This window comes from Panulirus ornatus, chromosome 62 (assembly GCF_036320965.1).
Source record: "Panulirus ornatus isolate Po-2019 chromosome 62, ASM3632096v1, whole genome shotgun sequence".
Taxonomy (NCBI): Eukaryota; Metazoa; Arthropoda; class Malacostraca; order Decapoda; family Palinuridae; genus Panulirus; species Panulirus ornatus.
This window is the reverse complement of record NC_092285.1, coordinates 11042525-11061378: the sequence shown is the minus strand read 5'-3', so window position 1 is coordinate 11061378 and position 18854 is coordinate 11042525. Positions and strand designations below refer to the sequence as shown.

Genomic DNA, 18854 nt, shown 5'->3' with positions numbered 1-18854 from the left:
CGTGCGTGCGTACGTACGTTCCTAATCCAAAGGATTATCACAACTTAACTAATTAAGTGGTTGAGCACTTTCCTCCGCCAGGCAGCACGTGCCAACGAGGTCGTTAGCGGAGGTGCGCTAAGTAACACACTGGTGATTAAAACTTTTCCACAACATCTTAAAAAAAAAAGAAAAAAATTACCCAAAAAATTTATATTCAATTTTCATTTTTAGGAATATCTCAAACCAAAAAAAATTTGAATCAAATTTTTATCTTTGGACGTATCTCATACCCCAAAAAAAATTTGTACTAAACATTCATCTTTATGCGTATCCCATACATGAAAACGTTCACTTTGGGTATAACCATTTTGTCTTGGTTATAAATTTAGCTTCTAAGGCTTCTCAATTAGATTAAGTATATACTTCAAATCCTCTACGTCAAAATCTAATAATGAATAGTAAATATCTGGTTCCAATACCCATCATAGTAGGAGCCTGAACATGCAGGAGGGTGCAAGACGTGCACGGGATAGAGTGAATTGGAGCGATGTGGTATATAATGGACGACCTCCTGTTAATGGGCGGAACCCCCAGACGTTGCACATGCGCTGGTTCAGTCCAATGACAGCACGTCGTCCCCGGTATACCACATCGTTCCAATTCGCTCTCATTCCTTGCACGCCTCTCACCCTCTTGCATGTTCGGGCCCCGATCCTTTCCACTCCATCCTTCCATCTTGATTAGGGCGTCAGCACGTCCCAGCTAACATAAAAAAGAAAAATATGTATATATATATATATATATATATATATATATATATATATATATATATATATATATAGCTTCCTTGAAGATCAGGTTTTTACTGGGGCCTTTTTTTTTTTTAATATCAGCAGGCACCCCCCACCTCCCTCCCCTTCCCCAACCTCGACCCCTAGATTACATTTCCTACATCAGTATGCCACACCTTACCCATCGCTTTACATGGCCAATATCTCGTATACCGTACAAGGCGAAGGGTAATTTATATAGATATATATATATACATCGGACACCACCACCACACAAGAGGGATATTCACACCACAACCCACTCCACCGGTTCGAACCCCGACCCCGCTACCCCGGAGCGCCGGGAGAGCAAGCCTCGACTCCAATCACCTAATTGTGCACATAAACTACGCGTCCCCAAACTACCATTCCCCCCACGTAGCCATTACCCAACCCTTTGCTGAAAGAATACGTAGGCACGACCCCGGGCACGGGGCAACCCACCCAACCGGGGCACGGGGCAACCCCCCCCCCACGACTGTACAACGCCATCTGTCATCGAGAACTGAAAGATTTGGTGGGGGTTTGGAGGGAGGAGGGGGGGACCTTTAAAGGACACAGTTTCCGTCTGTGAATTGGGCAATCGCACCAATTAAGCAACCCCAGTGGATGTTCACACCAAATAAACCAACCCCAGTGGATGTTCACACCAAATTAACCAACCCCAGTGGATGTTCACACCAAATTAACCAACCCCAGTGGATGTTCACACCAAATTAAGCAACCCCAGTGGATGTTCACACCAAATTAAGCAACCCCAGTGGATGTTCACACCAAATTAACCAACCCCAGTGGATGTTCACACCAAATTAACCAACCCCAGTGGATGTTCACACCAAATTAACCAACCCCAGTGGATGTTCACACCAAATTAACCAACCCCAGTGGATGTTCACACCAAATTAAGCAGCCCCAGTGGATGTTCACACCAAATTAACCAACCCCAGTGGATGTTCACACCAAATTAACCAACCCCAGTGGATGTTCACACCAAATTAAGCAACCCCAGTGGATGTTCACACCAAATTAAGCAACCCCAGTGGATGTTCACACCAAATTAAGCAACCCCAGTGGATGTTCACACCAAATTAACCAACCCCAGTGGATGTTCACACCAAATTAACCAACCCCAGTGGATGTTCACACCAAATTAACCAACCCCAGTGGATGTTCACACCAAATAAACCAACCCCAGTGGATGTTCACACCAAATAAACCAACCCCAGTGGATGTTCACACCAAATTAAGCAACCCCAGTGGATGTTCACACCAAATTAACCAACCCCAGTGGATGTTCACACCAAATTAACCAACCCCAGTGGATGTTCACACCAAATTAACCAACTCCAGTGGATGTTCACACCAAATTAACCAACCCCAGAGGATGTTCACACCAAATTAAGCAACCCCAGTGGATGTTCACACCAAATTAACCAACCCCAGTGGATGTTCACACCAAATTAACCAACCCCAGTGGATGTTCACACCAAATTAACCAACCCCAGTGGATGTTCGTGATGTGTTACCACAAGGGGCGAAGCCCGCACCACACATTTTCCTTTTTAAAATATACACATCAATATTCATAGACATAACCTAAACAGCCTCTGTGTGTGTCTGTGTGTATATATATATATATATACATTTTATATACATAAACTCTGTATTCAATGTACAAAGTCGTTTTTATAACAAATCCCATTCATTATATGACCTGCAAACATGTATATTTTCAAAGTTTATCCTTAAACAAGCTATCTAAATTCCTGCTTCTAATATCTATTTCTAAGTCTAAAGATTTTAGAAAAAACGAGAGGATTCAAAAGCTTCGTAAAATCAAAATGATATTCAAACAAAATATATAGCTTATGTCACTTCATTAAATTAAACATCACTATAAACATCGACTATAAACATCGATTTTCGACTATAAACAGACTATACATATCGCCTCTACAGAATCTCGATTTTAAACATCGATTTTCGACATTAAATAGACTATACACATCGCCTCTTAGAATTTCGTTTATAAACATCTCTCCTCCACTATAAACATGGCTTTTCGACGACTCGACTATAAACATTGCCTCTCACAATCTCGACTATATACATCGCCTCTTAGAATCTCTACCATAAACATCGCTCCACCATGAACAAATATCGCTTTCCGACCTCTCGACTATACACATCGCCTCCCCCACTATACACATCGCTTCTCGGCAAAGCTATCAACATACGGCATCTCCAGCTGGCAGGGTTCGAACCCGTGGCTCAGACGACCCCGCGCCCCCAACAGATGCAGTGTTGGGGGGGGTGGTTGGTTACTGAACCCCCCCCCCCCCTCCACCCCAACCCCCCACTTCCCCCCCCCCATCATCATCTCCTCCCCCCCCCTCCTCAATACCCCCCACCCCCCCTGCTCCCTAACTTCACCCCTCCCCCCCCCCAAGTCAATATACGCCACAGCTCGTAATTCATCCGCTTTTTATACGCCTTCTCCGGATAACTGGGACACACACACACACACACACATGCCTATTAACCGGATTCCGGCCTTATTGACCGACTGTCCGCATAATGGGAACCACAGCAATGTGGTCGTGCATTATATACACCCGCAAACCCCTGTGCCGGATAAGCGATCTGGACCGATTATCCGAGTGTCGATTATCCGGCATTGGGTCTCGATTATCCGGCACTGAGTCTCGATTATCCGGCACTGAGTCTCGATTATCCGGCACGGAGTCTCGATTATCCGGCACGGAGTCTCGATTATCCGGCACGGACAGTCCCTATAATCCGGACGACAAACCCTCGGGGGGGGGGCAACACAGTGCTACCACACCAGCGGCTAAAGATGGTCCACGATCACCTCCCGTGACACTTTAGGACTCTCGCCCTTACGGCATCTGGAGCCTGCAGCATTGTCTTGGCCCTAGTACACACACACAGGGGCTTTTACCGCGTGGCAGACGGTGTTATTCCGGCCCTTAAGGACTTTTTATGATAGGACGAGAGCGGCAATGTATTCCTTAAAGACAGTAAACTACATTTGTAGATAGCACTGTCTACCCCCGAAGGCAAATGACATCGGCAAGGGGGCATGATAATGCTACACACCACCGAGGGGGCCCAAAATAGACCCGACCATGGCAGAATTACCTTTCTGAAGTAAACCAACCAGGGGGGCGCGCAGGGGGGGCCCCAATTACCTTCGCGGCAAAACAGTAAGGGCAGAAAGTCGTCGTTATGCTAATGGTCGTTTCGCTTGTCATCGCTCGCGCTGGGGGACTCCCAATCGCCAACGAAGGGTAGTTAGGTCGTCGGGGCCCCAACTAACCACCTTATTGGCTGTTGTGTTTTTATGGCCGAATGAACCGATCGGACACCCGGGGGTTCGTTCGGTCCCCCCGCGACGCGACGCGACGCACCGAAGCGGAGCGGTTCGAACCCTTCCTTCAAACAACCACGCATTTGCACACCAGTGACCTAACCACCGCCCTCACTCGTCCTCCACACGTCTAACGACCATTCGAGGGGCAAGTCACGAACCCGCGTCTACATCTATATACTTCATGCCAGTAAAGAAAAAAAAATAGTTCTATCTTTTTTCTCTCTTTATTAAACCGACAAACGTTTGGTTTAATTAAACCGACAAACGTTTGGTTTAATTAAACCGACGAAGCCGACAGACTGTATCTGTCTGTAACTGTATCTGCTGCTACAACTGACTGTCTACGACTGTATTTTAATTCAACATACTGTCTATGACTGTATTTTGATACAATAGACTGTCTATGACTGTATTTTCATACAACTGACTGTCTATGACTATTTTGATACAACATACTGTCTATGACTGTATTTTGATACAACTGACTGTCTATGACTGTATTTTGATACAACTGACTGTCTATTGACTGTATTTTGATACAATAGACTGTCTATGACTGTATTTTGATACAACTGACTGTCTATGACTGTATTTTGATACAATAGACTGTCTATGACTGTATTTTGATACAACTGACTGTCTATGACTGTATTTTGATACAACAGACTGTCTATGACTGTATTTTGATACAATAGATTGTCTATGACTGTATTTTGATACAATAGACTGTCTATGACTGTATTTTGATACAACTGACTGTCTATGACTGTATTTTGATACAACTGACTGTCTATGACTGTATTTTGATACAATAGACTGTCTATGACTGTATTTTGATACAACATACTGTCTATGACTGTATTTTGATACAATAGACTGTCTATGACTGTATTTTGATACAACTGACTGTCTATGACTGTATTTTGATACAATAGACTGTCTATGACTGTATTTTGATACAATAGACTGTATATGACTGTATTTTGATACAATAGACTGTCTATGACTGTATTTTGATACAACTGACTGTCTATGACTGTATTTTGATACAACTGACTGTCTATGACTGTATTTTGATACAACTGACTGTCTATGACTGTATTTTGATACAACTGACTGTCTATGACTGTATTTTGATACAACTGACTGTCTATGACTGTATTTTGATACAATAGACTGTCTATGACTGTATTTTGATACAACTGACTGTCTATGACTGTATTTTGATACAACTGACTGTCTATGACTGTATTTTGATAGAATAGACTGTCTATGACTGTATTTTGATACAATAGACTGTCTATGACTGTATTTTGATACAACTGACTGTCTATGACTGTATTTTGATACAATAGACTGTCTATGACTGTATTTTGATACAACTGACTGTCTATGACTGTATTTTGATACAACTGACTGTCTATGACTGTATTTTGATACAACTGACTGTCTATGACTGTATTTTGATACAACTGACTGTCTATGACTGTATTTTGATACAATAGACTGTCTATGACTGTATTTTGATACAACTGACTGTCTATGACTGTATTCTCGTACAACTGACTGTCTATGACTGTCCTGTGGTCCAACTGACTGTCTATAATCATGTGACGCTCCGACTGACCGTCCAAGACGGTATTTGCAGCCCCTGTCCACGAGGGCGTGAGCTGCATACAGGAACAGTTTTGATGAACGAGACTGTCTGATTGTATGTATGTCTGTTGCATTATTCAAGCAAGCAAACAAACAAAACTCTCTCTCTCTCTCTCTCTCTCTCTCTCTCTCTCTCTCCCTCCCTCTCTCTCTCTCTCTCCTCTCTCTCTCTCTCTCCTCTCTCTCTCTCTCTCTCTCTCTCTCTCTCTCTCTCTCTCTCTCCCTCCCTCTCTCTCTCTCTCTCTCTCTCTCTCTCACATATATATGTGTGTGTTGGAAAGGATCACAATTTTGCGCGTGATCAAGATATTCCTATGAGTCCACGGGGGAAAATGAAACACGAAAAGTTCCCAAGTGCACTTTCGTGTACTAATCACATCATGTGATTATTGGTAAACATGTGATTGGACAATCACATGTTTACCAAATGGCGTCCTAGCTTCGTCTCTTCGATGTATATCAACTGACTCTTATATTTCTCTGTTGTGTCTCCCCTAATGATGTGATTATTACACGAAAGTGCACTTGGGAACTTTTCGTGTTTCATTTTCCCCGTGGACTCATAGGAATATGTGTGTGTGTGTAGGCAAGCGACCCCGTTTTCCATCTCCGTCTTTATTCCCATTTTCATTCACCTCCACCTTCCCTCGGCCACCCCCCACCCCCCCCCCCCCCCACACACACACACTCACAAAGTAATGTTTAAAATTATCATTACTGCCGAAAATGCCGAGCTGGGGGGGCGTGGGGGCCCACTCACAACCATGAGGGGAAGGACTCCCTCATGACCATGAGGGACCTGCATGGCTCCCTCAATGTACACAGTTCCCATCTTCTATCGCCTCAATGTACACACTTCCCATCTTCTATCGCCTCAACTGACACAGTTCCCATCTTCTATCGCCTCAATTGACAGTTCCCATCTTCTATCGCCTCAATTTACACAGTTCCCATCTTCTATCGCCTCAATGTACACACTTCCCATCTTCTATCGCCTCGACTTACACAGTTCCCATCTTCTATCGCCTCAACTGACACAGTTCCCATCTTCTATCGCCTCGACTAACACACTTCCCATCTTCTATCGCCTCCACTTACAGTACTGGCGTTCCAGCTGGCCTGGAACAGAAGGCTACACCACCAGGCTGGCTGGACCCCTACAACGGCAGACGAGGTAGGCCTACACACACACACACACACACACACACACACACAGTTATGCAAATCAGGTTAATCACCTCCACCTCTGCTGAAACGAGGTCGTCAGCGTGCTTATCATCATCACACAAACCAGCCAGCCTTTCCCCACCTCATCACCAACAGCTTCCTCGTCTCTCCAACAGTGATGGAGTGGGGAGGAGAGGAAGGGCGCGCGCGCGCGCACGCGCGGATCTCCAACAGCCTCTTGTGTTCTTTAATCACTGGAGGTGGGGGGGGGGGGGGTGCATCTCCAACACACCTCACACGGGAAATACTGGACATGTATGAGTAATCTATCCATCCATCTATCTATCTATCTATCTATACATGTATCTATCTATTCTTAAAAAGAAAAAAAAAAAATACACCATTTAGTCACCACGCAGCCACAGTAACGGTAGGGGGGACAGCAACAACAGAAGCAACAACAGTAACGGTAGGGGAACAACAGAAGCAGCCACAGTAACGGTAGGGGAACAACAGAAGCAGCCATAGTAACGGTAGGGGGGATAGCAACAACAGAAGCAGCCACAGTAACGGTAGGGGAACAACAGAAGCAGCCATAGTAACGGTAGGGGGGATAGCAACAACAGAAGCAGCCACAGTAACGGTAGGGGAACAACAGAAGCAGCCACAGTAACGGTAGGGGAACAACAGAAGCAGCCACAGTAACGGTAGGGGAACAGCAACAACAGAGGCAGCCACAGTAACGGTAGGGGAACAACAGAAGCAGCCATAGTAACGGTAGGGGGGATAGCAACAACAGAAGCAGCCACAGTAACGGTAGGGGAACAACAGAAGCAGCCACAGTAACGGTAGGGGAACAACAGAAGCAGCCACAGTAACGGTAGGGGAACAGCAACAACAGAAGCAGCCACAGTAACGGTATAGGAACAACAGAAGCAGCCACAGTAACGGTATAGGAACAACAGAAGCAGCAACAGTAACGGTAGGGGGCACCAGCACCAACAGGAGGAGGGGGGAAGGGAGGGTTGGTTACGCGACGGAATCATGAGGGGTTGTTTACGACCTATATCAACAGGAAATTGGGGTCCAATACTTCAAAACGAAATGGTGAAGTCGGTCCGATAAATTGGCGTAAAAATTGGTATAATTGGCGTGGCCACAAATTTCAACCTTAAAGAGGTAAATCAGAACTGAGCACGTGTGGCGTTAATTATTACATGACACCATCCAGGCCCCCGTTTTCTAGAGTAATTACGCGATACCATCCTGACTCCCGTTTTCTATCAGGTAAACAAAAGTCTAATATCGACACAGAAAACGTATTTTGTGGCTATTTATCCAACACATGTGCAGAGCAGGGACGTGCAAACAAAACGTAAACAACAAAACAACACTGGGTTCCTTCGAAGTTGTTTGTGATGATAAACAGAGGAGGAAGTCGTAAACATTATCATCAACAGTTGTGTAAACAACACCAAAGCAAACAGGAAAACGACGAAGAAAAAAACAACTCATGTGGGTTGGTGGCTTTCCTCACACATCCCTTAACGATCGTGTCGTAATGACTTTACAAACTACCTACCTTCCAACGACCAGCAGCAACAACTAGGGCAGACGCAAGCGAACGCCTCCTCTTTACGACAATGTCGTACGACGACGACGCGTCTTGTAGCCTCGCGCAGAGAGAGAGAGAGAGAGAGAGAGCAGTCGCCCAAAAAAAAAAAGAGAAAAAAATAGACACCATTGAGACGCACCGGCCGGGGGGGGGGGGGAAGGGGGAAGGGGGGGGATGAAATGATACACATTGGTCCTAAAATGGACAACCCCAGAACCGACTACTCGCTGCTCGTCTTCTTCGCCGATGGTGGAGGAGGAGGAGAAACACACACACGCGTCGGAAAAGGAAAACGGGGAAGGGGATGGTTAAATACACCTTACCCTCTGTGACGTACGAGCGAATAAACCTCGTCCCCGATTGGGTGGGGGAGGGAGGGAAGGGTAATTTAAGGCATAGTTAACGACCGCATCGTAACGAGGCCTCCTCCACCTCCACCTCCTCCACCTCATCATCACCCTAACAACCACCCTCCCTTCTTCTCCTCCAATCGGTAGTTTCCCATTTGATCTAGGTCACGTGGGGGGGAGGGGGGGAGAGGGGAGAGGGGGGGGGGTAACATAACGCCGCGAACTATAAACTCTCTCTCGCTCCCGTTGATTGGGCCCACCGAAACAACGGCTCGAGCAACGGGAGAAGGTCAAAAAAAAAAAAAAAAAAGAAATAAAAAAAAGGACATTAATCAATCTTAAATGGCTTCTTCCCCCCCCCCCCCCCTACGTTCGCTTCCGAGCGACGCCCCGCCTCTCATGGAGGAATCGAACCCTGCCACTTTTGTATCGTTCAACATCGGCCACTCTGTCCATTCCTCCGACCTCGTACCCTAATGCATGAGTAGATCATCTACTCAAAACAAAAACCTACGATAATTTAAGGGATCTTTTACCGTCATTTTGACAGACGGAGCCTGTCTGTCTGCGCGCGCACCTAAACACACACACACACACACACACACCCAACACCATCGTTGGCAAAGAAACGAAATCCATTGAGCATCATTGGGCTCAAATTACTAACGCTGTATTATATACATTCTCCCATCACTACATCATCCACTTCACTCTTCCATAATGACACTACGAATGTTTGAAATTTATATACATTAATTACTAAATACGTAGGTAGCATTTTATGACCATATTAGAAAATTTCAAGTTATCTAAAAAAAAGGAAAATTTAAAGTGATCCAAATTTCCTTTGCAAAACCAACTTTTCAAACACCATGTACCATCGCCACACTACAATGTAAAGCCTTTCTTTTTATAGCCTTTTTTTCTTTTTTTTACACCACGGAATGCTTCCAGTCCAAAGCTATTATGACACATTAAATGCTCGTGGCCATTTTGATAGAGGATCGTCTCTCATACAACGTAGAAAAAGCCTTTTTCTTAACAGTATATTGTTGAAGTCAGTCTGCAATTTCTACCTACGTTGATCAGGCCTTTTGCATCAAGTGTAATGGAGTGGGGTCCATTCAGAAACAGCATATGTAGTGTGGGAAGGCCTTATAGACCCCCAAACATATGGAGTGGTGTTTATGTAGTGTGGGAAGGGTCTTATGGACCCAAGCATAATGCAGTGGTGTTAGGGTCGTATAGACCCTAGCATAATGCAGTGGTGTTAGGGTCGTATAGACCCAAGCATAATGCAGTGGTGTTAGGGTCGTATAGACCCAAGCATAATGCAGTGGTGTAAGGGTCGTATAGACCCAAGCATAATGCAGTGGTGTTAGGGTCGTATAGACCCAAGCATAATGCAGTGGTGTTAGGGTCGTATAGACCCAAGCATAATGCAGTGGTGTTAGGGTCGTATAGACCCAAGCATAATGCAGTGGTGTTAGGGTCTTACAGACCCAAGCATAATGCAGTGGTGTTAGGGTCTTATAGACCCAAGCATAATGCAATGGTGTTAGGGTCTTAGAGACCCAAGCATAATGCAGTGGTGTTAGGGTCCTACAGACCCAAGCATAATGCAGTGGTGTTAGGGTCTTAGAGACCCAAGCATAATGCAGTGGTGTTAGGGTCGTACAGACCCAAGCATAATGCAGTGGTGTTAGGGTCTTAAGACCCAAGCATAATGCAGTGGTGTTAGGGTCGTAAAGACCCAAGCATACGGAGTGGTGTTGGCTGGAGCCACATAGACCCAGCACACAAAAGGACGTTGTATGCCCGTACACCCCCACTACACTCGACCGAAGTGGCGACACCCAGTTACAGCCTAACCTCCTGCAGGAGGAGGAAGAGATGAGTGTGTGTGTGTGTGTGTGTGTGTGCTCGTCGTCCGCCACCTATCTTCCCTCCATCTCTGCACGCGCCAACACCTACCTCCGGTCCTTACCACACGCGCCCCTCCAGCCTCGGGGGAGATGTGCAAGAGAAGGAGGGCGGCAAGGCGCGGGCGTGGCTTGCTTGCCACGGCTCGGAAGGCGTGGGCGTGGGCAGCGATGGTGGCGAACCCGATCTTCACCTCCTGCGCAGGAGGAGAAGAAGGGCGTCCAGACCACGACGTACCACGACGGGGAAGGAAGGAAGGAAGGAAGGAAGACGACCACACACTACTACTCCTCCATCCACATCTCTCTCTCTCTCCTGAAAGAGGAGGAGCGACCAGAGATATCAAGGCCTTGAAAACGACCCCTACCAGCTGAAGACCTCCCCAAGGCCAAACCCTGAGAAAGACCCCCCAGCTGAAGACCTCCCCAAGGCCAACCTCTGAGAAAGACCCACAGCTGAAGACCTCCCCACGGCCAAACCCTGAGAAAAACCCCTCAGCTAAGGACCTCCCCAAGGCCAAACCCTGAGAAAGACACCCCACAGCTGAAGACCTCCCCAAGGCCAACCCCTGAGAAAGATCCCCCCAGCTGAAGACCTCCCCAAGGCCAAACCCTGAGAAAGACCCACAGCTGAAGACCTCCCCAAGGCCAACCTCTGAGAAAGACCCACAGCTGAAGACCTCCCAAAGGCCAACCCCTGAGAAAGACCCCACCAGCTGAAGACCTCCCCAAGGCCAACCCTGAGAAAGACCCCTCAGCTGAAGACCTCCCCAAGGCCAACCCCTGAGAAAGACCCCACCAGCTGAAGACCTCCCCAAGGCCAAACCCTGAGAAAGACCCCACAGCTGAAGACCTCCCCAAGGCCAACCCCTGAGAAAGACCCCACCAGCTGAAGACCTCCCCAAGGCCAACCCTGAGAACGACCCACAGCTGAAGACTTCCCCAAGGCCAACCCCTGAGAAAGATCCCCTCAGCTGAAGACCTCCCCAAGGCCAAACCCTGAGAAAGACCCCACCAGCTGAAGACCTCCCCAAGGCCAAACCCTGAGAAAGACCCCACCAGCTGAAGACCTCCCCAAGGCCAAACCCTGAGAAAGACCCTCAGCTGAGGACCTCCCCAAGGCCAAACCCTGAGAAAGACCCACAGCTGAAGACCTCCCCAAGGCCAAACCCTGAGAAAGACCCTCAGCTGAAGACCTCCCCAAGGCCAAACCCTGAGAAAAACCCCTCAGCTAAGGACCTCCCCAAGGCCAACCCCTGAGAAAGACCCCCCCCAGCTGAAGACCTCCAAAGGCCAAACCCTGAGAAAGATCCCCTCAGCTGAAGACCTCCCCAAGGCCAAACCCTGAGAAAGACCCTCAGCTGAAGACCTCCCCAAGGCCAACCCCTGAGAAAGATCCCCTCAGCTGAAGACCTCCCCAAGGCCAAACCCTGAGAAAGACCCCACAGCTGAAGACCTCCCCAAGGCCAAACCCTGAGAAAGACACCCCAGCTGAAGACCTCCCCAAGGCCAACCCCTGAGAAAGACCCTCAGCTGAAGACCTCCCCAAGGCCAACCCCTGAGAAAGATCCCCTCAGCTGAAGACCTCCCCAAGGCCAAACCCTGAGAAAGACCCCACAGCTGAAGACCTCCCCAAGGCCAAACCCTGAGAAAGACCCCCAGCTGAAGACCTCCCCAAGGCCAAACCCTGAGAAAGATCCCCTCAGCTGAAGACCTCCCCAAGGTCAACCCCTGAGAAAGACCCCACCAGCTGAAGACCTCCCCAAGGCCAACCCCTCAGAAAGACCCTCAGCTGAAGACCTCCCCAAGGCCAACCCCTGAGAACGACCCTCAGCTGAAGACCTCCCCAAGGCCAACCCCTGAGAACGACCCTCAGCTGAAGACCTCCCCAAGGGCCAACCCCTGAGAAAGACCCCACAGCTGAAGACCTCCCCAAGGCCAAACCCTGAGAAAGACCCCTCAGCTGAAGACCTCCCCAAGGCCAAACCCCTGAGAAAGACCCCACCAGCTGAAGACCTTCCCCCTCCTTTGATACACTGACAACCGCCAGTCACTCTGGAGGACGAGTTGGAGGAGGACCACCAACTCCTCGAGGACCAAGAGCTGGGGAGGAGGAGACGGGCGAATGACATGGGTGGCAGATGGTCGGTGAGAGGGCACGAAGCTGGTGCATTTCCCTACGGAAGGCCCAGGAACGGCCCTGCCATACACCACCACCAGCACCGGAGACAAATGAATAAATAAATTATGCTTCACTTGTTTATTTCCGGGGAGACGACAACACCCCGGGGTGAACGAGGTCAATGAAAAGTCAAAGACCAATGAGAGTGAGTGACATTTTTTCTAAGAGAGGATATCCAAAAGGGAGTTTTCAATAGTGAAGATGTCGAAAAGTGAGTTTTTCAATAGTGAAGATGTCGAAAAGTGAGTTTTTTGAAAGTGAAGATGTCGAAAAGTGAGTTTTTCATTAGTGAAGATGTCGAAAAGTGAGTTTTTTTAGAAGTGAAGATGTCGAAAAGTGAGTTTTTTAGAAGTGAAGATGTCGAAAAGTGAGTTTTTTGAAAGTGAAGATGTCGAAAAGTGAGTTTTTTGAAAGGGGAGGTGTCGAAAAGTGTTTTTAGAAGTGAAGATGTCGAAAAGTGAGTTTTTAGAAGTGAAGATGTCGAAAAGTGAGTTTTTAGAAGTGAAGATGTCAAAAAGTGAGTTTTTAGAAGTGAGGATGTCAAAAAGTGACTTTAAAAGTGAAGATATCCAAAAGTGAGTTTTCATTAGTGAAGATGTCGAAAAGTGAGTTTTTGAAAGTGAAGATGTCGAAAAGTGAGTTTTTAGAAGTGAAGATGTCGAAAAGTGAGTTTTTAGAAGTGAAGATGTCGAAAAGTGAGTTTTTAGAAGTGAAGATGTCAAAAAGTGAGTTTTTAGAAGTGAGGATGTCAAAAAGTGACTTTAAAAGTGAAGATATCCAAAAGTGAGTTTTCATTAGTGAAGATGTCGAAAAGTGAGTTTTTGAAAGTGAAGATGTCGAAAAGTGAGTTTTTAGAAGTGAAGATGTCGAAAAGTGAGTTTTTAGAAGTGAAGATGTCAAAAAGTGAGTTTTTGAAAGTGAGGATGTCAAAAAGTGAGTTTTTAGAAGTGAAGATGTCAAAAAGTGACTTTGAAAGTGAAGATGTCGAAAAGTGAGTTTTTGAAAGTGAAGATGTCGAAAAGCGAGTTTTTAGAAGTGAGGGTGTCGAAAAGTGAGTTTTTGAAAGTGAAGATGTCAAAAAGTGAGTTTTTAGAAGTGAAGATGTCGAAAAGTGAGTTTTTAGAAGTGAAGATGTCAAAAAGTGAGTTTTTAGAAGTGAAGATGTCAAAAAGTGAGTTTTTAGAAGTGAGGGTGTCAAAAAGTGACTTTTTGAAAGTGAAGATGTCAAAAAGTGAGTTTTTAGAAGTGAGGGTGTCAAAAAGTGATTTTATGAAAGTGAAGATGTCAAAAAGTGAGTGTTTTAAGTGAGGATGTCAAAAAGTGAGTGTTTTAAGTGAGGATGTCAAAAAGTGAGTGTTATGACTTAGGAGGTCTAAAAGTGAGTTTTATAAGTGAGGATGTGTAAACGATTAGATAGGGCAGTGAGTGGTGGGATGTAGTAGTTAAGATGTTAGTGATAGAGAAAAGAGAGGCATTTGGACGATACTTACAAGGAAGTAGTGCAAATGAGTGGGAGATGCATAAAAGAAAGAGGCAGGAGGTCAAGAGGAAGGTGCAAGGGGTGAAAAAGAGGGCAAATGAGAGTTGGGGTGAGAGAGTATCATTAAACTTTAGGGAGAATAAAAAGATGTTTTGGAAGAGGTAAATAAAGTGCGTAAGACGAGGGAACAAATGGGAACTTCAGTGAAGGGGGCAAATGGGGAGGTAATAACAAGTAGTGAAGATGTGAGAAGGAGACGGAGTGAGTATTTTGAAGGTGTGTTGAATATGTTTGATGATAAGTGGCAGATATTGGGTGTTTTGGTCGGGGTGGTGTGCATTTATAGATCTGGAGAAGGCATATGATAGGGTTGATAGAGATGCTTTGTGGAAGGTCTTAAGAGTATTTGGTGTGGGAGGCAAGTTGTTAGAAGCAGTGAAAAGTTTTTTTTATCGAGGATGTAAGGCATGTGTACGTGTAGGAAGAGAGGAAAGTGATTGGTTTTAAGTGAAGGTTGGTTTCGGGCAGAGGTGTGTGATATCTCCATGATTGTTTAATTTGCTTATGGATGGGGTTGTTAGGGAGGTGAATGTAAGAGTTTTGGGGAGAGGGGCGAGTATGCATTCTATTGTGGATGATACAGCGCTGCTACCTGATTCATGTGAGAAACTGCAGAAGCTGGTGACCGAGTTTAGAAAAGTGTGTGGAAGAAGAAAGTTGAGAGTAAATGTGAATAAGAGCAAGGTTATTAGGTACAGTAGGGTTGAGGGACAAGTCAATTGGGAGGTAAGTTTGAATGGAGAAAAACTGGAGGAAGAAATGTTTTAGATATCTGGGAGTGGATTTGGCAGCGGATGGAACCACGGAAGCGGAAGTGAATCACAGGGTGGGGGAGGGGGCGAAGGTTCTGAAAGCGATGATGAATGTGTGGAAGGAGAGAACATTATCTCGGAGAGCAAAAATGGGTATGTTTGAAGGAATAGTGGTTCCAACAATGTTATATGGATACGAGGCGTGGGCTTATTATAAATAGGGCTGTGCGGAGGAGGGTGGATGTGTTGGAAATGAGATGTTTGAGGACAATATGTGGTGTGAGGTGGTTTGATCGAGTAAGTAACGTAAGGGTAAGAGAGATGTGTGGAAATAAAAAGTGTGGCTGAGAGAGCAGAAGAGGGTGTTTTGAAATGGTTTGGTCACATGGAGAGAATGAGTGAGGAAAGATTGACCAAGAGGATATATGTGTCGGAGGTGGAGGGAACGAGGAGAAGTGGGAGACCAAATTGGAGGTGGAAAGATTTTGAGCGATCGGGGCCTGAACATGCAGGAGGGTGAAAGGAGGGCAAGAAATAGAGTGAATTGAAACGATGTGGTATACCGGGGTCGACGTGCTGTCAATAAAGATATCCATAAGTTTTATAAGTGAGGACATCCAGACTGACAGTTTTATAAGTGAAAATTAAAGAGCTTTATGAGAAGATATCCAAAAGTAAATAAGTACGAGTTTTGTAAGTGAGGATGTCTATAAGTAAGTAAGAGTTTTACAAGTGAGGATGACCACGTGTTACTTCAACACGTGTAAGTTGAGCACGTGTTTTGGTGATGTTCAAGAAACTATGTATGTTGCACCAACATCCCCCCCCCCCCACCCCCCAGATAGACAGGTAGATACATGGACAGAGATGGATAGATAGATAGATCAATTAATGGACAGATAGAGACAGACAGACAGACTGACAGATAGATAGATACAAACATCCTTTGTTATCTTATCTATCGATCTCTCCCCCCAAAACCCTCTCATGCACTGAGAACAAAAAAAGAAAATCTATTACCTAAAATCCCTAAACAGACCAGACCAGCCACTTAAAAAACAAACAAACAAAGGATAAACTACTCCTACTATGATACAGTTAATCACCTCGCCATTATCTATAGATAATCACCTAACCACTATCTATAGATAATCACCTCACCATTATCTATAGATAACTACACACACAATCCCACAATTAAAACACGTCCTTGGGCCATTTTGGGAGGGTTGGGTGGGTGGGGGGGGAGGGGGTGTTTCGTCTTCCCCCCCCCCACAACATCATCCCCCTACTAAACCCTACTTCCCCCCCATCAAATACACGACTAGAGGGGGGGGGGGGGACGAAACCAAACAACGACCAAACAACCTTTGTGTGTGTGTGTGTGTGTGTGTGTGTGTGTGTGTGTGTGTGTGTGTGTTACACACCTTCGCTACATACAGTGTATAACCTTTCTATATAATGGTTATCAATACATATAAAGAAATAATTACCCTTGACTGACAATGAGACACACACACACACACACACACACACATGCATAGTCACACATACATAGTCACACACACACACACACACACACACACACACACACACACACACACACACATACATAGTCACACACACACACACACACACACACACACACACACACACATGCATAGTCACACATACATAGTCACACACACACACACACACACAGCCACACCCCAAGTGACCAGCCCCGCTGGACATGCCTCCTAATATGTGGGTTCGAACCCTAGGGCGTTGGTTGGTTGAGGTGGGGATTTAATTGCACCGCTCAGCCACGTCATCCTTACAGCCAGACAACCTCCCTGGCGGCCATATTGGATATTGTGTGTCTGTCTGTCTGTCTGTGTAGTATGTGTGTGTGTGTGTGTGTGTGTGTGTGTGTGTGTGTGTGTGTGTGTGTGTAGTATGTGTGTGTGTGTGTGTGTGTGTGCGTGTGTGTGTACCTGTTCGCCTGTTTTAACACTCTACATACACATGTATAAATGTCCCAACACTTCAATATGTATGTATCAAACACACATGTATTTACGGTAATGCCTATACAGTAGGGTACTGTATAGTATTGTATAATACACTCCAGCCTTCCAATTACCTCCTATGTACATACTGGTGTGAAGATGGTACCTATAATCATATGTAGTTGTAATGACATATGTATAATGCACACACACACATACACACACACAAGGGTAAAATATATATATATATATATATATATATATATATATATATATATATATATATGGGCGTCCTAGCTTCGTCTCTTCGATGTATATCAACTGACTGTTATATTTCTCTCTTGTGTCTCCCCTGATGATGTGATTATTACACGAAAGTGCACTTGGGAACTTTTCGTGTTTCATTTTCCCCGTGGACTCATAAGAATATATATATATATATATATATATATATATATATATATATATATATATATATATATATATATATATAGATCAAGTGATTAGAATCACACAACGGTAGTTCCCCCTTCTCAATCCAGTTCATTGGTCACTCACAGACAGGTCAAAGGTCACTATACACCGGGGAGAGAGAGAGAGAGAGAGAGAGAGAGAGAGAGAGAGAGAGAGAGGAGGTCACGGTAGGTCAACGGCCAATGAGAATCGTCTACGTGTCACAACGGACGGCTGGAGACAGGTCAATCGAGGTCAAAGATCAACAACTCTCACTTACGAGATGATGATGACCCCGAGACGGGTCATCAGAGGTCAACGACCATACAGAAACCCTCCTGACGTATGGGTCACGAACCCAGGTTATCATTAGGGCAATTAGACCGTAATGGGCCGGCTCGTTAAGCTGGACCATTGGTTAACGAGGGGGGGTGGGAGGCCATTAAACAGGTGTGGCTAACTGCCACGGGAAGGTGGTGGTAATGGAGTGGGCGACCAGGCGGGAGGTGGGAAATGGAGTAGAGGGGGGGGGAGGGGGGGAGGGGGGTGATATAGATGGTGTAGTACACACACACACACACACGCACACACACACACGCACACACACACACACACACACAAGGAAAAGATCCATACACAAGTTCAATTGAACTTGTCGAACAGTAGACATCAGTATTGAATGTTAATGACCTATATACATCGTTCTGATGTTAGGATCTAACCTCTATATACATCAGTATTGAATGTTAATGACCTATATACATCGTTCTGATGTTATGATCTAACCCCTATATACATCAGTATTGAATGTTAATGACCTATATACATCGTTCTGATGTTAGGATCTAACCTCTATATACATCAGTACAGAATGTAATGACCTATATACATCGTTCTGATGTTAGGATCTAACCTCTATATACATCAGTATTGAATGTTAATGACCTATATACATCGTTCTGATGTTAGGATCTAACCCCTATATACATCAGTACAGAATGTAATGACCTATATACATCG

General features: G+C 45.5%; 2 protein-coding genes across 2 annotated transcripts in view; both read right to left on the bottom strand.

Moving 5' to 3' along the window:
* The window catches only part of LOC139745763 (uncharacterized), a 962044-nt gene that overhangs the window by 676452 nt on the left and 266738 nt on the right, over positions 1–18854 (bottom strand).
* LOC139745696 (uncharacterized) lies at positions 9353–13089 on the bottom strand. The gene is made up of 3 exons (XM_071656134.1): positions 12971–13089; positions 11469–12045; positions 9353–11380 (listed from the first exon to the last, which is right to left on the bottom strand). The coding sequence occupies exons 1-3, from the start codon at positions 13087–13089 to the stop codon at positions 10862–10864; spliced, it is 1215 nt and encodes a 404-aa protein (XP_071512235.1). The 3' UTR covers positions 9353–10861.

Coding starts and splice junctions, on each gene's coding strand:
- LOC139745696 (XM_071656134.1), bottom strand. CDS start 13,089: ATGCACCAGCTTCGTGCCCTCTCACCGACCATCTGCCACCCATGTCAT. Junction 12,046..12,970: donor CCTCCAACTCGTCCTCCAGA/GTGACTGGCGGT, acceptor GGTCTTTCTCAG/GGTTTGGCCTTGGGGAGGTC. Junction 11,381..11,468: donor CAGGGGTTGGCCTTGGGGAG/GTCTTCAGCTGT, acceptor GGCCGTGGGGAG/GTCTTCAGCTGTGGGTCTTT.